The sequence below is a fragment of the Carassius gibelio genome, chromosome B2 (genome assembly GCF_023724105.1).
Source record: "Carassius gibelio isolate Cgi1373 ecotype wild population from Czech Republic chromosome B2, carGib1.2-hapl.c, whole genome shotgun sequence".
Lineage (NCBI taxonomy): Eukaryota > Metazoa > Chordata > Actinopteri > Cypriniformes > Cyprinidae > Carassius > Carassius gibelio.
Window position 1 is genome coordinate 2,770,552 of NC_068397.1, and position 20,282 is coordinate 2,790,833.

General features: G+C 36.7%; 1 protein-coding gene across 5 annotated transcripts in view; it reads right to left on the minus strand.

Moving 5' to 3' along the window:
* The window catches only part of LOC127951051 (adhesion G protein-coupled receptor L2), an 87,112-nt gene that overhangs the window by 12,152 nt on the left and 54,678 nt on the right, over positions 1-20,282 (minus strand). For 3 of the 5 annotated variants that reach the window (XM_052548664.1, XM_052548666.1, XM_052548668.1), the window contains exons 9-16: positions 19,167-19,205; positions 13,787-13,970; positions 9,715-9,837; positions 9,122-9,327; positions 7,450-7,626; positions 4,853-5,062; positions 4,493-4,713; positions 3,128-3,194 (exon numbers count right to left, since the gene is read on the minus strand). In XM_052548664.1, the coding sequence (XP_052404624.1) occupies positions 3,128-3,194; positions 4,493-4,713; positions 4,853-5,062; positions 7,450-7,626; positions 9,122-9,327; positions 9,715-9,837; positions 13,787-13,970; positions 19,167-19,205 (1,227 nt within the window). The remainder of the gene's footprint in view (positions 1-3,127; positions 3,195-4,492; positions 4,714-4,852; positions 5,063-7,449; positions 7,627-9,121; positions 9,328-9,714; positions 9,838-13,786; positions 13,971-19,166; positions 19,206-20,282) is intronic. The other 2 variants (XM_052548667.1, XM_052548665.1) reach the window with 1 other exon arrangement.

The following is a 20,282-nucleotide window of genomic DNA, read 5'->3' on the forward strand; positions in this document are numbered from 1 at the left end:
TTATTTCCCCAGAATAATTGGTATATCTCTTGTTCCAGTCACTCTTTTCTCAATCTTAAGGCTAAAAGTAGCTTGCCGATTTAGGAGAAAATCTTTAAAATAATGGGCGTGCCATTCCTAATTTTTTACTTAAGTGTATTTCACAAAGCTTTTTAACACTAAAACTAGCTCCTAAATCTGTGAAAGGTTAGAAGTAGTGAAGAAAACTCCAAAGTCACTAAAATCAAGCCACAAATGATCCTAAATGGCTGTTGCCGGCAATCGGCCTCTGAATGTAAACATTTTAGCAACATTTGATGATAATGAGCTTTTAAAAAGGTATCGCCTTTGGTTTTGGAGGTTATCCCAACTCTAAATTATCCTTTGATTATATCCCTGTTTTCATTACCCAGTGGGGCAAGCATGTTTGAATGCTTTATTATCAGCCGTGATTATTTTACTCTGTTAATTAAAAGGCTGTTTATATGCATATTCACTAATTGTTTATGAGAAGCACACATGTAAGAGGTGGACAATGAACTGAACATGTACTTGTTTAATTAGTGACACTTAGCCTGCATTTAAAAATCTTTATTTGAATGTGGCAACATTTACATTTTTAAACCTTTATATATAGCAACATCGTGCATTACAACATTTCTTGAATAAATCTCTGACAGAGATTATCAGCCAATCACTGTGTGCATAGTTAGTGACATCATCAATAACAATGAGGTCAACCCCGCCCCTTTCTATTAGCTCAAGACTTCTCTCCATTCCTTAGTAAAAGCAGCTTTGTGAATAGATCTTAAGAGAAAACTCTTAGCTAAGAACTTTGACTGCTATTTAGGAGAATTCGTAGTGGCAAGATAAAATGTTTTGTGAATACGCGCCCAGATATATTTTTACTTGTTAAATGGCAGAAATCATTATGTTTTTCTAGTTCAGTAAATAACTGGTCGGTGAATTAGACATTAATGGTCTGAGCGTTTGCACAGAAATGTTTTCCTCTGGATTTCATTTTTTTATCTCCTCACATTCAACTTTAATGGTTTGTTTTTCTTAGACAAGGTGAGGCATGTGAAGTTAATGTAGCGCATTTCCCACGCACCAGTTATTCTGTTTGCTTTAAATTTGTTTAGCCTTGAAGTTTGTAATAAATGATGGTTGAAATGAATGCCACTCTAATTAGTTTATTTTATACTCATATTCTTCATTGTTGTTTTGTATACAAAATAACTATACAACCCATGCGATTTATCAGTGTGGCTTTTCCCCCTCAACAATGCAATTTTGACTTTCTGCATCTTATATTCAGATAAAGGTATTGTAAACGTGCATTTTTTGTATCACTGCATGCGTTCCCTGTGAATTAGATTTATTGCTCTCTTAGTACTGCTAGCACCATGCCCTACTTCCACATCTCTGGACTCTATTTGGTGCAGGTCCCTCCTTTAATATTGGCGTTTTCAACAGGCCAAAAAGTGTATGTCTGAAGAGAAATAGCACACCTCTCTTTATGATTTAAGATATAATTCATGCCTGCAGCACAAAAAGTGTTATTAAACCGGAAGCAGGAGATTAGAAATGAGAAACAGGTCAACTGACACAAGGAAAGACATGGGAGGATTCATGGAGTGAGAGAGAGAAAGAGAGATAGGTCGGGTCTGTTAGATCATTAATTATGGCGCTGTTGAGAGTTGCTGCTGAGCCACCAGGAGCCGCTTCGCTCCGGCATGGGCGGAGAAACCAGGAATGCATTTATAACACAGCTGGGAGTGATGACACAGATCTGATGAGACGGCCAGCCGAAGCACCTCTGTGCCTCCCCTCCTCCATCTCACCCTTCCATCCCCCAAAATAGACCCACAAGCACAAGTTTAATATAAACCAGTCCGAGTTCAGAGACAAGCTGACTGAGCCCGTTGAAGTATATCTTAGCATTTCCTGTTAAAGGTACAGGGGAGGATCTGCTTAATTGAAAATTTCACGCAAGATATTTCGCGATAAAGTGCCAAGCATTATGAAAGTGAGAATTTGAGGGAGAAAGCAATGTCTTATTTAAATAAATGGATAAAGAAATGGTCCTACACAAAGGGTTTTAGCTTTGCTTTTGGGGTCAAATGTGACCTAGATATGCGATGCACACATTTGTTTTAAATTCATGGTTACAGAACGAGATCTCTCTGAGACAGGAGGAACATGGATGTATTAGGTGTAACCGTTTCTTCTTCTGAAAAGCCGCTGTATGCACATTTAAAGTTCGTGCATGTATAAATGAAACAGCACTGAATGCACACTTCAGTATCTCTGCATTTCAGGGCATTTCTTTGTAGAAAATGATGTGGATTTTGAAAAACAAAAATCACATTCTCACAAAGCACAAATATGCCATAATTCATATCAGTGTAGTTACAACTTCGTCTATCCATAGCTGTACTGTAAGTCCATGTAGTGCTTACTTGTGAGGGTGGAGAGCACACATTTAAATTGATTTCATTTGTGATTATTTGTAAATAATTACTACTGTATTTTCCCTGATAATGAAAAAGCAAAAAGCAGATTGAAGTTTGCTTTAAGTTTAAGCTCAGGTGAATCCCATTTCTGCGGTTCATGTTGTTTTTACCCTTTTGATTCCAGCCAATGTGTTGCAAATTTAATTGATACGACATGATTTTGAAAAACCCACACCTATATAAGGTCGAACAGCTGAAAAAAAATCTGGATATTAGAGCAAAAACAAAGCCATAAGGTCAAAGATAATGCCTGCAGAGCTCAGAGACTGGATTGTGTCTAGGTACAGATCTGGTGAAGGTCACAAAAACATCTGCTGCATCGACGCTTTCCAAGAGCTCAGTAGCCTCAATAATTATTACATGGAAATAGTTTCACTCTATGAATGAAGTCTGACCAATGGGAACACAGTAATCATTATAGACCAATCAAAATTAAACAGCATTAAGTTATTTGAGTGCAACATACATTACCAAGACATTTGAACAAACATACATTCAGTCGGAACTGAAGAAACTAAAGACAATTCAACACATCGCAAAAAACCACAACACGATGAAAACATGGCATTTAAACTAAAATTCCATACATCTACTGTAAATAAAGGTATTCTTGGGAAATGTGAAAAACTTACCATTATGATGAACGTAACAGGGCCAATGAAACTCCAAATGAAATGATTATCAACCCTCAACCAACAGCTGGAAAGAGGAAAAAAGAAAGAAAGGACCACCATAGAAGCAATTACTTAAAGATATGAACACACTGCAAATTTCTGAGATTGACAACCACTTTCATTGGAGGGAATGAAGTCCCTAAATCAGTGTTTCCCAACCCTGTTTCCGGAGGCACTCCACATTTTGGATGTCTCCATTTTCTAACCCATCAATTTTAGGTCTTCCTAACGAGCTGATGAGTTGAATCAGGTGTGTTTGATTAGGAAGAGGTTGAAAATATGCACTGTTGGTGTGCCTCCAGAAGCAGGGTTGGGAAACACTGCCATAAAATATAGTTTTGTCTAATGGAAAGAAGTCACTCAGGCTGCCTCAAATATTGTGGTGTTTGACCGTGATAACCACCATAATAACTTTATTCAGCGATTTGGTGAGAGCTACCATTGGAGAAAGTGTTAACTTGGATGGTGTGCCCAAAACACAGTATTATCACAAGTAATTTTTATTTTAAAGTGAATGTTTATATATATATAGACACACACACACACACCAAAATGTAATTATTAATTTCATTTTGCTACCAAAGCAAAAACAAGTGATTTAAGTACAAAACTCAAGTTTTCAATAAAGCAAAGATAAAAAATAAAGTAAGCAGTGTAGCCTATCAGGAATCTGACAGTAGTATCAATTAAAAAAGCAAATATTGAGAAAAAGGTTACACTTTATTTTAAGGTCCAATTCTCACTATTAATGACGACATTTGCCTTAATAAACTCCAGATTTACTGTTCATTAATAGTTAGTAAGGTAGTTGTTAAGTCTAGGTATTGGGTAGGGTGTGATTTATAAGTGCTTATAAACCGCCAATATGCTAGTAATATAAGCAAGTAATTAACAGTGAGAACTGGCCCCTAATTAAACAGAAAAATTTATAAGATTTACACTTTAGTATAGGGTCCAATTCACACTAATAACTAGTTGCTTATTAGCATGTCTATTATTAACATATTGGCTGTTTATTAGTTCTTATAAAGTACATTTAATGCATGACATCCATAATCCTACCCAATACCCTAAACTTAACAACTACCTTATAAACTATTAATAAGCAGCAAATAAGGAGTTAATTGAGACAAAAGTCATAGTTAATGGTTAGTTAATAATGAGAATTGGACCCTAAAATAAAGTGTGACCAAAGTGACAGTCAAGAGCAGTGACTGGTTTTTAATTGTTAACGTTGTTTAGTATTAAAAACATTAATGGACAGAGGGAGGTCTTTATCTGCATTTAAACTGCAAGCCGATATCAATAAACAACATTACTCACGCTTTCCTCGTCCCATAGCTCTTATAGTCGATGGCTGCCGAAATGCCAACCACCACACAAGGGAACAGGTAGCCAGATGCGTAATAGTATTTTCGTCTGGAGAATTCACTCTCAAAGACCTCCACAAGCATGAGGAACAACTGAACCGCCTCCAAACACATCCAGGCAAATGTGGCAAGGAAGAAGAAATGCAGAACTCCAGCAATCACAGAGCACGCAATCTGAGCAGGAAGAAATAAACACAACGAATCAAACAAACCTGTCTACGGTTTGATGCCTAAAAATACAGGCAGCTCAACCAGGGTTGAAATAAACGCTCTTGACACCAATACCCCTCAGCGTGCAAAAAAATATACCCACCGGAGGTTCGGTCATGTTGATGCCCACAAGAAACAGAAGCTCTGCGATGAAGAGGTTGATGCAGAGGTTCTTGTGGATGGTGTTGCGATCACTCTGGAGGCCGCGGAAGAAGCAGAAGGTGAAGATGCTAATGGCAAGGCAGACAAGTGAAACGGCGATGCCCAGTCGTGTGATAACTGTCAGCAGGAGCTCGTGAACGCCTCCCACACCCTTGAAAAACAAACATTAGTTACTTAACTCGAACATGTCACTTGTCAGAACTGAATCCTATTTGATTTCTGAATGCGCAGAGCTAAAATGCATCATAAATGTGCTAGTCACACATACAGCAGCTATCTTTTATAGGCTTTTCTATTATTTACATATTAGCAACAAAATGTTGTTGAATCTGTAATGTCTATGCTTCCAGTAGAGACATCTATTGACTACAATGGAAGCTCACGTCTAGTAAAGACCAAGTTTTTGACAGCAGACGTCTTAAATCATAATGTCTTAACTGCGCAGTGTTTGAATAATCTTATGTCTTTGTTTACACATGGCACCATTACAGAAGCTAAAGACGTTTTAACACTGACAGCCTCTGTTCACACATCCTCTCAACACTAACAACAACAACAAATGAATACATTAACTGAAAGACTATGCATGAAAGCACCATCCCTGTGGATCAGCATTACATTCATTTAATGATGCCCTGATGCTGGGCAGAAGCTTAAAGGATTGTGTATTGGGACACATACCACAGTATCCTTTGGTATTTTACCAGTTTATCATCATACACCCTATGGGCTGTGCCGATAGATGATAGTATCGTATATCAACGATACTTCAACGAAACCTGTGGCTGATGCCTTTGATGATAGCAAGATATTTTATTATAATTATGATTATTTTTAGGTTAGTAATACTATCTAATTTGTTCAATTGTGTTTCTTTTTCTGCGGTTCTACAGTGTTGCGCATTATAACCAATCACACACGATTACGCTGAGTTGATGAATGCAATGGCCAATCAGAGGCGTTCAGATGAGTCATCGCTGAAACAGCGGAGCTTTGTTGTTCAAGGCTCGCTGACTGCATTCTGACTCACAAATTCTCTCATTATAAAAAACAAAGTGCAGATGTACGTACGATACAAGTATAGGAAATGTATCCATCATACAGTGTAGATTCACTGATTCACGGGAGTGTTTTTAAAGTGCAAAAGCTAGTGATGATGTTCTTTTGGTAATGCATATGTTCTTTGCTCATTTTCTGTAGATGCTTTTCGAATAACTGAGGGAATAATAAATGAGCATAATATTGTGTATAAGCGATCTAACAGGCTGACGATGGGACGATATGAAAATTAAACATTTTGCCCCAAACGAATGCACCAAACCCTCTCATAAGCAGCCTCTCTCCTAATATCTGAGTATCAAGTCTAACCTAACTTTAGCACATTTGTATTCCTTCATAAGGCTCGTAATTGGGAGTGAAAGAACCCTCTTACCATACAGTCCTATCCTGCTGACATCCAAGCCACTTCTCCTATGTGAGCTAATCAAATACCCCAGCTTGCTGACCTGCTAAAGGGCGACTTTGAACAAGGTAATTGGCCAGAAAGACAGGGCAGCTGAAACTCCGGTGCCTCCAATTTGGGCTGTTGCCCTTTCTTTTGTAGGAGAGCAGTACTGTGGATATGCTTGAGGCCAGTGATCACATCCTCCCTTATTTGTTGTACTAGCCGTTGTTTAGATGTACATCAGACCAGCATCCAAGCTTTTAATTGGCTCATCGAGCACTGCAGGCCTTGGTGCAATTATTGCTTGGTTGAAAATAATGTGATATTTACTTGGCCTGATTTCCATTTGTGAAATCAATGATTTCCATTTTTCTACCTTTGTAACAACACAACTTTTTAAATCTTGTAAGTTCTTCCAATAAAGATCAAAATGCATCATAATTATATTGTTTAGTAGAAAGGGGATCTTTTTAAATATTCCTGATTCAACAGGACAAAACACATTATCTACGTAATATGTAAGCAGAAAATAAGATTCTGCTGATGGATATATATATATATATATATATATATATATATATATATATATATATATATATATATATATATATATTTATCCACAGTTTTAGAAATTAGGTACGTTTGTGGACCAAGACCATGTAAACAGTTGCACATCAAAACCCATGATTTCCACATTTCTCTGCAGCTTAAATGACAGTTTTGCCAGCGTATCGTATGTTTGGTGCTATCAGACAACTACTATTGATATGTCATAATGCAGTAATTGCATTGTTTACAGAACTATACAAGAGATTTATTAATCAACGTAGACTAATAATTATATTAAGAAAGCTGCAATATAATTTTTTTTTCTCTTGTAGAGATACATCGCTGTTGCTGTGATGAACACCAATTATGTCCAATGAATGCATCAGCATAGGTAAATGTAAACTCAAGAGACTCAATACTCAACAGTATCGTGGCTATATGAAAAACAGAGAGCAGAAAATTGGCTTAGGATGAAATTGGAAGAGTAGCTGTTGACTCATAGTTACTATATACTTCTATACACTTCTAGAGCAGTTGATACTCACCGCACGTGCATCTCGATGAGCCATCAGGATTGCAAAGTTCGTCAGGTGACTGCAGGAGCACGTGGTGTGAGTCTTGTTAGTGGCGAGGAGTTTGCAGCCTTGTGTCGACCAGTATCCCATCATGCTCGTCTCAGAATAGTTCCAAAACGAGCAGTTTGGATTGAAGTAGTTCTCAGTCTGATAAACAGAGAAACATCTCATTTTACTTGAATGTGACAGCTGACGTCTGCACGGTTTTAACCTTTTATACCCAAACATTGTTTTCCTTGATCAACGATCTCTATTAATAAACCAGACTGACTGACAAGAATGTCCTTTGATATTGATTAAGCATGTTTTTCAAGGCTCTAATTTTAACTCAATCCTATAATCAGAAGGTGGCTATTAAAAATAACACGCCCCATACGTTACATTACAACAAGATGCATTACAGGTACAAGTAATTCAATTGAAACTTTAAGACTTTTTATCTTTCTTCTCTTTAGATTTTGAAGCAAATAGATTGGCCTAACTTTGGTCGTTCACTGTTTTTCGGCACCTGTTTAATATAAATACAGTTCTGTGAAAATGTATTTACCCCCAACTTGATAAGAATAGTATGATATTAAATGGTTGATGAATCATTAATAAAACACAATCTAATTAAACACCTTTTTAAAATGAAGCATAAAAAGTTGTCTTGCACCTAACACCCATGTGAAAAGGTAATTGCCCACTTAAACTTAAATGAATGATGTATTTTAAATTACTTTTTTCCTCATTAATTCTGGAATTTATTTTATATTTGGCATAGTGTGTTACTGGGTTAAGACCATTTAAGTAGTGTTAATTTCATTAATGAAAACTATGACAAAAATGTTAGCATCAGCTGTGACTATACCAACTTTAAATACTGTTGATGAAAAAAATAGACTAAAAAGGTTTAAAAAATAAAAATATTCGAAATGTGTCTATATCTTCTGAATAAAGAAACAAAGAAGGAGAAAAATGTATACCTCCACAAGTTTTCATGCTTAGGGTTGCCAGATGTCAACAGTTTAAATCCCTCACTGGGGCTGACACATTCCCAGCGCAATGTTTTAGTTTATGACAGGTTAACTACATACAATAAAAACTAAAAAGACACATGACTAAGACTAAGGGTGTTTCCACACCAGAAATATCTGCTTGTTTACTTGCTTTGTCCAGACCAAATACACTAGAAATTAGTTTTTTAGTTTTTTGGTGTGGTCCACTTTCACACTGCCCTTTCTTCAAGTAAACCAGAGACTGTACAAAACCACACGTGTGCTAAGGTCACCGGACACAAATTCTCAAGCAGGAAAAAACAGGAAGTGCAAAAACAGGCTAATCATAAAGCTCTTTAGTAGCGCAATTTTTATTATTTTACTGATTTGGTGTTATCAGCCAGTGCAATATGAATAAACTTATATGAGACAATGTCATACGATGTTAGTTATCATTTTTTTTAACTGTATTATGTCCTTACTCGGGTTGGTTTTCTGTTATGTTTCGTGTAAGGTATTATTTTTATTTCTGAAACAAATTAGTATGATACGTACACAATAACAGAAGAAATCAGGATGGGGACAAACACTTTCCCCAACACTGTATTCAGAAAAATTTGCAAAGAAAGAGAAACAAGTATTTAATTAAGCTTTTCAATTCTTACATCCAAATGCGCCAGAGTGAAGACGAGTGGTTCGGACACAAACACGCGGCTGGATTCTTTGTTGATGGAGGCGGAGAGGATGTGTGAGTTGACAGTCAGGCTGTGGTTTCTGACTCCGTCCTCTCCCATCAGCCTCACCGTGGCGTTCTCCGTGCTAAGAAAATTCCCCAAGTGCTTATAAAGGACAAAAACCAACTTGGCAACACCTTGAGTAAATAAATGATAGGAGAAAACCGTTAGCACTTGCTGGATTTCGGTAGAAAATCAACTGATGTTATCTTTAGGGACATCTATATCGTTTTCTTTTTTTTTAACTTTAGTGGAACAACAGGTCGAAAAGAACATTTTTGAGATCTTTAGATCCTACAAGCATGTTTTTGCTAGCAACCAGAATAACATAATGTGGAAGAATATTCAATGGTGCCCTTGACTACTGATATTTGCTACAGCTACAGCAATGTAATATATGTAAAGCTTGCAATTCACTGACTAAGTACTTGTGCAGAGTGTTTATGTGCTACAGATCATTAACTAAGCATCTGAAGGCCTTGCATTAAAGCATTTTAAATGACTGTAACCTTGCTTTTATTTACCGTTTTTACTGTTTAGTTTGACCATGTTTGCTGAGAGCTGGATCGTGGCTCCTCTTTTGCTGGTCTGTGGGAACCTGAAGTCCTGAATTTGGCCGTCGGTGCTCAACACGTACACGTCCAACACTGAATGAAGAAAGAAAGCAGAAAGATATGGATTCCAATGTGCCAGTCGGTGTCTTTTTAAACAAAACTCAAGACAATGGCATAAATTCTCACATTCTTCTGCCAGATGGAAACGAAGGACTGATCATTAAGCCAATGCAAAGTAATTTAATTGTGCACAAATAAAAGAGTGAATTAATGAGAGGCGGAGAACAAAAAAAAATTGATTGTCTACTGTAACCAGAAAATGTTTTCTCTTTAACAATGAATATTTTTCTTAAGAAAATTAAGCTTCTTCATTACCTTATACTAAAATTGGTGCTTTTAACTGAAAGATGAGACTTGAGTGTTGTGATTTCTGACATTAATTTCTCTTTTGATGTGAAAGAAAGGGATCTGGGATCTGCATCCCTATTTGCTTTCAATGTATTTGGGTCCAAATGCAACAACAGTTTAAGAAGCGATTTTCACTATTATTTACAACAGCGTCAACATTTTCATGGGTTTCATCGCCACATTTCCATGTAGCTGAGAACAAAAACAAAATAGCTACACAAAAAGACTGAGAAGAAAATAAAGGGAGTCACAAAGCACTAAGCCGAGGTTAAAAGGAAAAATCCTGCAGTAACACACAGGCCTGTACAGTCAAATGACAGATGAGCGCACAAAGCTGACTTACATGAATGAGATCACATTACTAATAAATTCCACCGGCTGGGGCCTGGGCTGGATCCTCTCACCCTCTCAACGGTTAAAGTCGCCACATGCTGAGACCGGAGCTAAGTCTATTTGTTTTCAGCCCTTTCACAGTGATGAATGCATTCATGAAACATTGCAGAACTGAACAATATCCACCTATTTCCATGCACCCGAGACAACAGCTGTATCCAAATCATAACATTTTTGATTACGCTACGGATTCCACTCCTGATGCCCTAAAGCACATCCTTCACAAATGCTTTACACTTATGTAGTCGTTCAAATTGTTGGTGAATCTAAAATGAAAAATGCCTTCTGTTTTCTTTTAAAGAACAGGTGCGTGATTGGCTTCTGCTTACAACGTGCTCAGTAACTAGTAGTATTTCATCTCTCTTGTTTCATGACTGGGATATATCAACTGTTCATCCATCAGTCCTGCTGCAGTAACACAAAACTTTTAATAAAATTCGTCATTTTTATGGCCATGCCAGACAGGCTTCATACAGCCTATGCACTTGTTAGCTCCTACACTTTTTTTTATAGTGCCTATATGTTTTCACACTACTGTAGCTTTGCAGGTAGATTCTCCAAATGTCTTGGAGACGCTTTTACGGTTATCACGGATTTAGTCTGTCTCAGCCTTTTCTGTCTCTTCATTTATTCCCAGATGGACTGAAATCAGATCTCTGTGTGGATCATACTGTCTGTTTTCAGATTCCTTACGCACACAAAAATCCCATTGGATTACTACAATTAATGGCACAAGGAATGTTTGGAAATGGAAACTGATATTTCCTACCGGAACACGGTCCTAATACTGTTTGTAGAAGAAACCCAAACATGCCTAAGACGGTCCTGCATATAAAAAATAAAAACCTTCAACATTCAACGAAAAGAATTAAGCTTTTAGTTTCACTTGTTCCAGTTAGGTTTAAAACAGATTACTTTTAGCATACTTCTGAACCAACTAGATTATTCCATAGAACTGAATAGAATTCAGTAGTACCATATTAATATGAAAATACAGTGAGAATGAAAATCTATTCCACGGTTTCTGTGTAATTTACTCTGTGTGTGCAGCTTTGTAGAACAAAACTGCGATTCTTTCCGAATGTATACAAACAGCGGGACTCTTTAGACTGGAAATTAAATAATGCATTATTTATGAACATAATGCACTTTATTTTAAGGACCAATTCTAGTTGTTTATTAGCAATATGCAGCACATTAGGAGCACATTAGGAGTTTACTGAGGCAAAAGTTGTAGTTAACAGTAAGAATTGGACCTCAAAATAAAGTGTTATGAATGTATGCAGTGTTTCTGCAGGTATTGAACCGGATGAAGAATGCTAAACCCTCAAGAAGGGCAGATAGCTACATCCACCAGAAATCAACCTGACAGATGCAACCTGAGATTCGTCTCGTTCGCTGTAAACTCTTGTACAGCCGTCAACGGCTCAGATTCCTGCATTATTCACCGCCTTGGAGTTTCTCATATCTGTGGCTGTAAATAGCAATCAGCACAATGATTTCTCGAGCCCAGATCGAATCTGCCGGGAAAGGGTCTCTAAATTAAGCCGTGTAAGATGGCTTTGTCTTTTCTTCTCTTTCCACGGACTCGTCAGGAAAGCTGATATCTGTAGAGACGGACGCGTGTGTGGCAGCATCAGCGGTGTTGGTTACTCTCATTTAAAGCACTCTTATAACACACAGGCATGTCAAACTGCCCACAAGCACACATTCAGTGAGACCTTGCTTACTTATGATAACACATCTGATGAGCAGTATATTCCGCAGTCACCTTCATCATCTCGGCATGGACAAAATCGAGGACTTTATAAGAGACACAATGTCTTTTTATGAAGCAAGGAACGTCTACTGATTGAATAACATACTGTTGCAGAAGAAGGTACACGAAACCGTATCTGGAGCGGGATTTGCATACTGTCTTATATGTTACTTGCATGATTGATTAATAATTTATATGCTCTCTATACTATTTTGCTACTGCTGAGGATTTCAAATACTTCCAGCCGCACTGCAGCAATGTGCAAAACACTACATCCATTCGCCAAATGTCCTAACTTTACCACAAGCTTGGCTGTCAACGAGGCTGTTTTTTCACTTTAATATTTCCTAATCTCCAAAGGCATTATTAAAGTTACAGGAAGAGATCAGTGGACATCATATATTTCAATCAACGGTTCACAAGAGGGAGCAATATTAAATATAAACCCAACTGTACTGTGTCAAAGTGTATTTATTATCACAAAGAAAAAATGAATTTCTTCACCTAAACTTAAGGTTGTCTTTATTAAAAATCCCTCATAAGTTTTATAACTGTTGACTATGATGTTAGATGTTTTGTATGTTTAGTGTTGTCTCAGTGCTTGCTACTTATGTAAAATATGTAAGATAAAAAAAGCTAAACTTAACTGGACAAAGCATGGCTTTTATTCCACAAACGTTTATATCACTTTCCATCATTTGCTCAGCAATGGATGCTCTGCAGTGAATGGGTGCCGTCAGAAATAGAGTCCAAACATCTGATTAAAACATCCCAAGTAATCCACACCTCTCCAGTCCATCAGTTAACATCTGGAGAAGACTAAACACACCCATCATCAAGAAGTTTTATCTTCAAATTGTTGCTTCTGGCTCAACTACGACTCCATAATCCATAACACTTCCTCCAGTGAAAGAGTCCATCTCCTATTGTCTCTCACATCAAAATCCACACACACACACTTGTTTAGACTAGTTAAGGACCGCACCAACATGTAAACAGTGCTTGATCTGTGCAGATTTCTCTCCTGATTCAGACCAGACCACTTTTTCACTGAAGAAAGCCATGTTATATGGATAGAGAGTTTCAGATATTGTCTTCTCAAGATGTAAAATGATGAAGTGGAGTGTTGTGGATTATTGTGATGTTTTTATCAGCGGTTTGGACTCTCATTCCGACGGCACCCATTCACTGCAGAGCATCCGTTGATGAACAAGTGATGAAGAAACCAACTCATCTACATCTTGGATGGCCCGAGGATGAGTAAATGTTCATTTTTAAATGATCCAGTGCATTATTCTGGAACTGGCTTGACTTTGTGTGACCTGACCTTTCCAGCTCTTCTCAGAATTCTGCTTTGGTTTTCAAACACAAACATTTCTCCTGGAAAACTCCATCAGTCATAAACGTCCGATCACACATGTGGCTCGAATCCTAACTTCATCGTTTACATCAGAAGCTGCCGGGTATGATGAAAGCACTTACTGATGTTCTCGGCAGGCACTCTGACGACTGCGGGCTCAATCAGGTTGTCTGCAAGGACAAAGGCTCCTTCCTCCAGGGTATCCAGTAACATAGTGGCGGCATGTGTTTGCTCCGTGGAATTCATGTCCTCCCAGGATTTAAGGGCTTCTGGCCTCAGGAGGTTGTCAACTGTGTCCACAATGGCCTGTAACCATGGAAACAAGAGAAATGACAGGCGCTTGAGATTTTTTCCTTCTCTTTCCCTGAAAAAAAAAAATAAGATCCAATACACTGGAGAGGAGACAACCAAATGAGACTTGTAAACTGTAATGGGAAATGAAGCACTGTACAACTAGCGTGATTCCTGCAAAAATACATGTTGGGTGTGCATCACAGATCATCAGGATGCTAAACACATCATGTGTTTTTAAGTCTTGAAAGCTGATGGGTCAGCCAGCGTGCAAATGCTGGATTAAATTCCATTTTGCATGTTATTGCTACACACTTAGACACACAAAGTTGTGTCAAAATGCCCTTCTTGGAGGCTACTCATATAAATGCATTCAGTTTTTTCTCCAACTGTTGAGAGAAATACAGATGTGTCCAAACATTTTATCTGTGCGTCAGGTCTTAAAGTGACAGCAGCGTTAACCGGCCGCCGCTGACTGCATCATAAATGTTAATTAAACATCAAAATAAACTGAGAAAATCAGTCATTGCTCAACTAAATCAGTTTAGAAACTTCAATAAGAATAATGGTCCATTAGTTAATGTTAGTTAATTCATTACAATACATATCTTAATCTATTTATTAATCTTTGTTTAATGAAAATACAGTTATTCATGTTGTTAGTTAATGCTAATTCACAGTGCATTAACTAATGTTAACAAGCACTACTTGTGATTTGAATAATGCATTTGTAAATGTTGAAATTAACACCAACTAAGATTAATAAATGCTGTAGAATTATTCGTGTTTAGCTCATGTTAACTAAAGTAGTTGACTAACATTAACTAAAGGACCATTATTCTAAAGTGTTACAGAATAATTAATATTTAATGCATACAGTAACGACTGTCCAGTGTCCTATTTTTACATTTTACTTCATTAAATGTCTGCAGTAGGCTAATCCTGTAGAAACCTAGCTGAAAAACTAGCTAAAAAAACAACCTATTTCATATGTATTTTTGATTAATATATTTATTTTCATTAGTTTAGTATTAGTTTTTATATATATAGATTGTGGCAGCTTCTAGCTTCAAAGAAAAATAGTTTAAAATAAATCTTTGCAGCAATTGTTTTTATGGGTCGAAAAACACCTTGGGTGTGCAATTATTTTCTAATAATTCAACAGGGCGTCATCAACAATTCCTTACATAATTAAATTAACTATCTATTAATGTTATTCAAAAATCTGCTTTGATTGTCATGTTCAATTTCCTGCTGAAGATCAATATTGTATGTGTTATTTGTAACAGGATCTAATGGCGTGAAAAAGTCCTGTAGAGTAAAAAGCATTATCGGACTGTAAGTAGCTTGCAGATTATAAAGGCTCCAGAAAACAGGATGTTCTCATTGGAATCCATTTGATTTGCACTGGACTCAACCAGCATGCAATTCAATTAACCCATCCCAAGGGGACTGAGGTGCTTCTGGGTTTAAAGGAGGATTTTAACCTTGTAAAATATGACATATGAAATAATAGTCAGTAAAAAAAAAAAAAAAAAAAAAACAAAGCAAATAGTATAGTTTTATACTTTGTGTCATATTTGATATAACAGGCTTTTATGGCTCATATAGTCTGATATACTGAAACTATGGAGGAAAAAACTGCTCAGTTCAGAGGCTCAAATTATACTGTATGTAATTTGATAAAAAATGATGTCTGGAGAATGAATCCAGTAGGTGTTCATCTCGAAATATTATCAATATAATAAAATGTTATTCTTACATTAACTTTGTGTCTTTTTGCTGTGTCTTTTATAAAGCATGAGCTGGACATTTATACAAATAAACTAAAAGATATTTTACTTAAAAAAAAAAAAAACAGGTTTATCAGCAAAGATTTGATTATGTTGACATTATAGAGGCCTAAGAAATGTGTGCTAAGGATATAAAGAGAACTTTATGCATTAATAAAAAACCTTTTTTGTTCATTATTTACAAGCCTCAAACTGAACACATTTGATGAATAAAACAGATTTCCGTGTAGATCATTTCTTTAAAGACTTTCTTATATGCGCCGTAACATTTAGTTCAAAGCATTAATTCATGAAAGAATTATTTTTTTATTATTATTATTTATACAGAAATTAATTATTTCCACACATCATAAATGTGGCCCATTTTTCATTTTTTCTTAACTTTTTGTTTGCATAGCATTGCAAGTTTTTTATTTTTTTATTTTTTATGTATGTTTAATACTTGTCTTGAAAAAAAATCAACTTAAAATATTTAAAATAATTTAATATTTATGTTTAAATGTAATTTAATTTATGTAATTTAAAGATAAATATATAATATAATTTTATAACAAACCAAAATCGAAAGTTTAAGCGATTGATAATAAAATTAAATAAGGAAATGATTATGAGCTTCTGCAGGACTTGCACTGGAGTCCCAGAGGAGTGACCTGTTAACTGTAGAGATGTGAGAGGATCTCATTACCACAGAGCAGGAATGACAGGACACTTAACCCTTCATTACTCCAGTGAGATTACACTACAGTAAGTCAAAAGCATCTGCTGAGCCACGAGTGGTGTTCACAGCCCTGTTCTCGCAGCGTGGACATGCACTGATTGAGTGTGGGCCGTCTGAAGTGCCATGGCCTTGTGGGCTGTAAGCTTTCTTTCAGATCCGAGGCTCGGCCTTAACCATCAAACACTCTCAACACTCAACTCTGTGTGCTGTTACGCTTCTGAAGGACTTTCAATTTGAAATATGCACACAGAAAACAAAGATGGAGTTTTTTCAATCTCACTAGATTCATGCATTTATGAAGACTGATGCATATGCGCTGTAAAAAAATGATAATTTGTCCATAAAACAAAGAAAACTGGAGTACATTTTACAAGAAAATACAATTTGAGTCTTTCCTCTTCTGCAGGTTTTTTTTTTGTAATAATATTTAATAGGTTTTTAGACCAATTAAAGAAAGTGACAGGAATCAGTTGAAGGGAACACAGAATCTAAATGTTTTGTATCGGTGACACTTCAAAGTTTGAGAGTACAAGCGATGCTCTTTCTTATTCATCCTGTTTTCCAGTTCAAATGCATAAGGATTCTTAACATATCTTTTTTTTTATAATTTTTAAACGAGAACAAATATCTTCAGTGGGCTCAGAAAAATACCTTCATTCAAAGGGAAGTTTTCATACCCGGTTTCATACAGATATTTGTTATTATTTTAAACATAAACAAGAAATTAGATTTGCATTTCAGGTGTTACATCTGCATTAAAATGTGTTTAGATAATTATACTGGAAAACAATAAGGAATATTTTTTTTTTGCAATGCATGCAATATTTAAAGTAAGGATTTTATGAATTTTTATTATTATTTTTTTTTACCTTTTTAAGGCCTTTAATTGTGGAGGTGTGAATTAAGATGCACAAAACCTCCAATTTTACATTTTAATTAAATCTTGCTGTGTCTTTATAACCATTTATGGAATTTACAAGCAATTTCTGTGCAATATAGTTTAAAGTAAGCCCTTTTTGTGTGTGTGTGTGTGTGTGTGTGTGTGCGTGTGTGTGTGTGTGCGTGTGTGTGTGTGTGTGTGTGTGTCCTGGAAAAATTGTACGGTGGGTGAAATAACCGAATGTTCTTCAATAGTCTTGTCAGGTCCCAAGCCCAAAACATAAATCAAAACTCATCAGATGGACAGGAACACAGTGTTGAGTGACAGGTGGCGCAAAGCTCAATTTATAACTAACAATTTGTCAAAATTTGACTGTAGATAGCGCTGACTCATCTCGCACTCAGGGTCGTATCCATTTTTTGTTTAATAAAATGTTCTCATACCAGCAAATCATAGTCCACGACTGTGACAAAAACTAAAGCCTATTGGTTGTTTCAGCATGACTCACTCCAACTTCCTGTTTCAAAGGAAATAGATTAGCACATGAAAGGAAAAAGCAATGAAGTGGCATTATTCTCTCACAGCTGCAGCTCTTGAGTAACGGACTGAAATATGTATTACAAGAATGAAAACAACAGCAGAGATATGCATAAAAGATGACAGAGAAATGCAGGAGGACGAAACGGCAGCGTGAAGCAGGTGAGGAAGAGAGCGCAAACACACTTTGATCACAAGATCAGCAGACAGACCCCAGCCATCACGATTACTCAGACAGAAAGAGGAGCAGAAACCAGCCACGGATACAGTTATTCAGAATCAACAGGAAAGCAGTGTACAGTTAAAGAAATAGTTCACCCAAAACTATAAATGTGCTGAGAATGTGCTCACCCTCAGGTCATCCAAGACATAGATGAGTTTGTTTCTGCATCAGATTTGGAGAAATGTAGCAGTGAATGGGTGCCGTCAGAATGAGAGTCTGATAAAAACATCACAATAATCCACAGCACTCCAGTCCATCAGTTCACATCTGGAGAAGACAAACGCTACAAATCCATCAAGGTGTTTTAACTTCAAACTGTTGCTTCTGGCTAAAATATGACTCCATAATCCATAAAAACGCTTCCTTCATTGAAAAAGTGCATCTGCTGTTGTCTCTCACATCAAAATCCAGACACATATTTGTTTAGAGCTGATTAAACGCTGCTTGATCTGTGCAGATTTCTCTCCTGATTCAGACCAGAGCACTTTTTCACTGGAGGAAGCGTGGATTATGGAGTCATATTTTAGCCAAAAATCCACGGTTTAAAGTTAAAAATGTTTTAATGCTGGATTTGTTTCATCTTTTGTCTTCTCCAGATGTTAACTGATGGACTTATATTACTATGATGTTTTTATCAGACTCTCATTCTGACGGCACCCATTCACTCGTACTTGGATTGAGCTGAGTGTGCAGCGGCACCTGCCTTTAAAAAAGATGCAACATTATATCGTTGTATACATTATATGACTGTATTTTCCCTGAGATCCACTCACACTGCAGAGCATCCACTGATGAGACACTGATGCAATGCTACATTTCTACAAACCTGATGAAGAAACACATACTGGATGAGCACGTTTCTGGGCGAACTGCTGCTTTAAGACGGACAAGCGTAAGGAGGAGGTGAACAGAAGACAGACGGACAGTAAAAGCAACACAAAACAGAGCAGAAAGACACCGAGGCTGCCCTAAAAGAGAACGAGATGGACTTCCAGCCACACAAACAAGCTGCATGCAGCAGAGCAAGTGAAGGGGATTCTGGGATTGTGTCCATATATACCTTCGTATAGGCCCTGCAAGTCCTCTCTCTCTTTTGACGCTTTTTTGTTTTGGGTTTCAGACACAAAGACGGAAGATTAGTAACAACACACACACACACACACACACACACAGAGAGAGAGAGAGAGAAGAAAAGAGAGAGAACAAGTAAGAGCCTATGTGTGAGTCAGATCATGTCTGTGTGTGCTTCAGCTACAGGCACTTTCATGTTCCAGTGATTTTAATGTTTGTTTCTTCCTTGTATGGCACATTAAATCAATCTTTCTTTTTTGGTATGCAATATCTGTAAATATCTGCAATATTAAAATATTACTTACTGTTTGCATTTAGATACAGATTATGAATTAGATTTGAGAAATATGTTTCCATACGTCGTTCTGTTCCATAACCTTTAACTGAGCTTGAAAAGTGTGTTTTCTGGGCAGAAAGTGCCTATAGCTGAAGAAACCGCTGTATATAGGTCATACAGAGTATAAAAGGACACTGTAGAGCACGTCCATTAACCCCATTTCAATTAAACATGTCTCTGATGTGCATCTCTCGTCTGTAAGGCACTGGCTGAGGAGGGAAGTGTGGGGAGGGAAACGTTAGACATGCTTTCAGATCAAGCCAGAAAACCTGTTAAACTCAACGAAAGCTGCCAGAAGAAGAAGAAGAAAGATTCTGAGCACAAAGTTACATATTTATACTGATATTGGAATAATTGCATTTTCATTTTAGGCCTAATTAACGTGAAGTTATAACATTACCAGATTACAGCAGCAATAAAATGACAAGAATACCACCGTAGCAGCAAAGTTCAAGTATAATTATGTGATTAAAGTCGTAATATTATAAGAAAAGTAACATGTTATGGTTAATCGTTAATACTACACACTTTACTACCTTTGAAATTACACTTTTCACTACATATTTTATATAAAAATATATATATATATATTCCTGTTATTTTTGTGGCGCTTTGAGCCAAGCTGTTTTTTTAGGCCTGAATGATGCAATGATGCTGAATTTCACTGTCACCTCTGTTTCCACATGAGGAAAACTGTTTTGCTCAAAGGTTGTTCTTTTGTTCATAAAGTAACAGGTTTTCTGACATCCTAAATAATACAGAGCTATA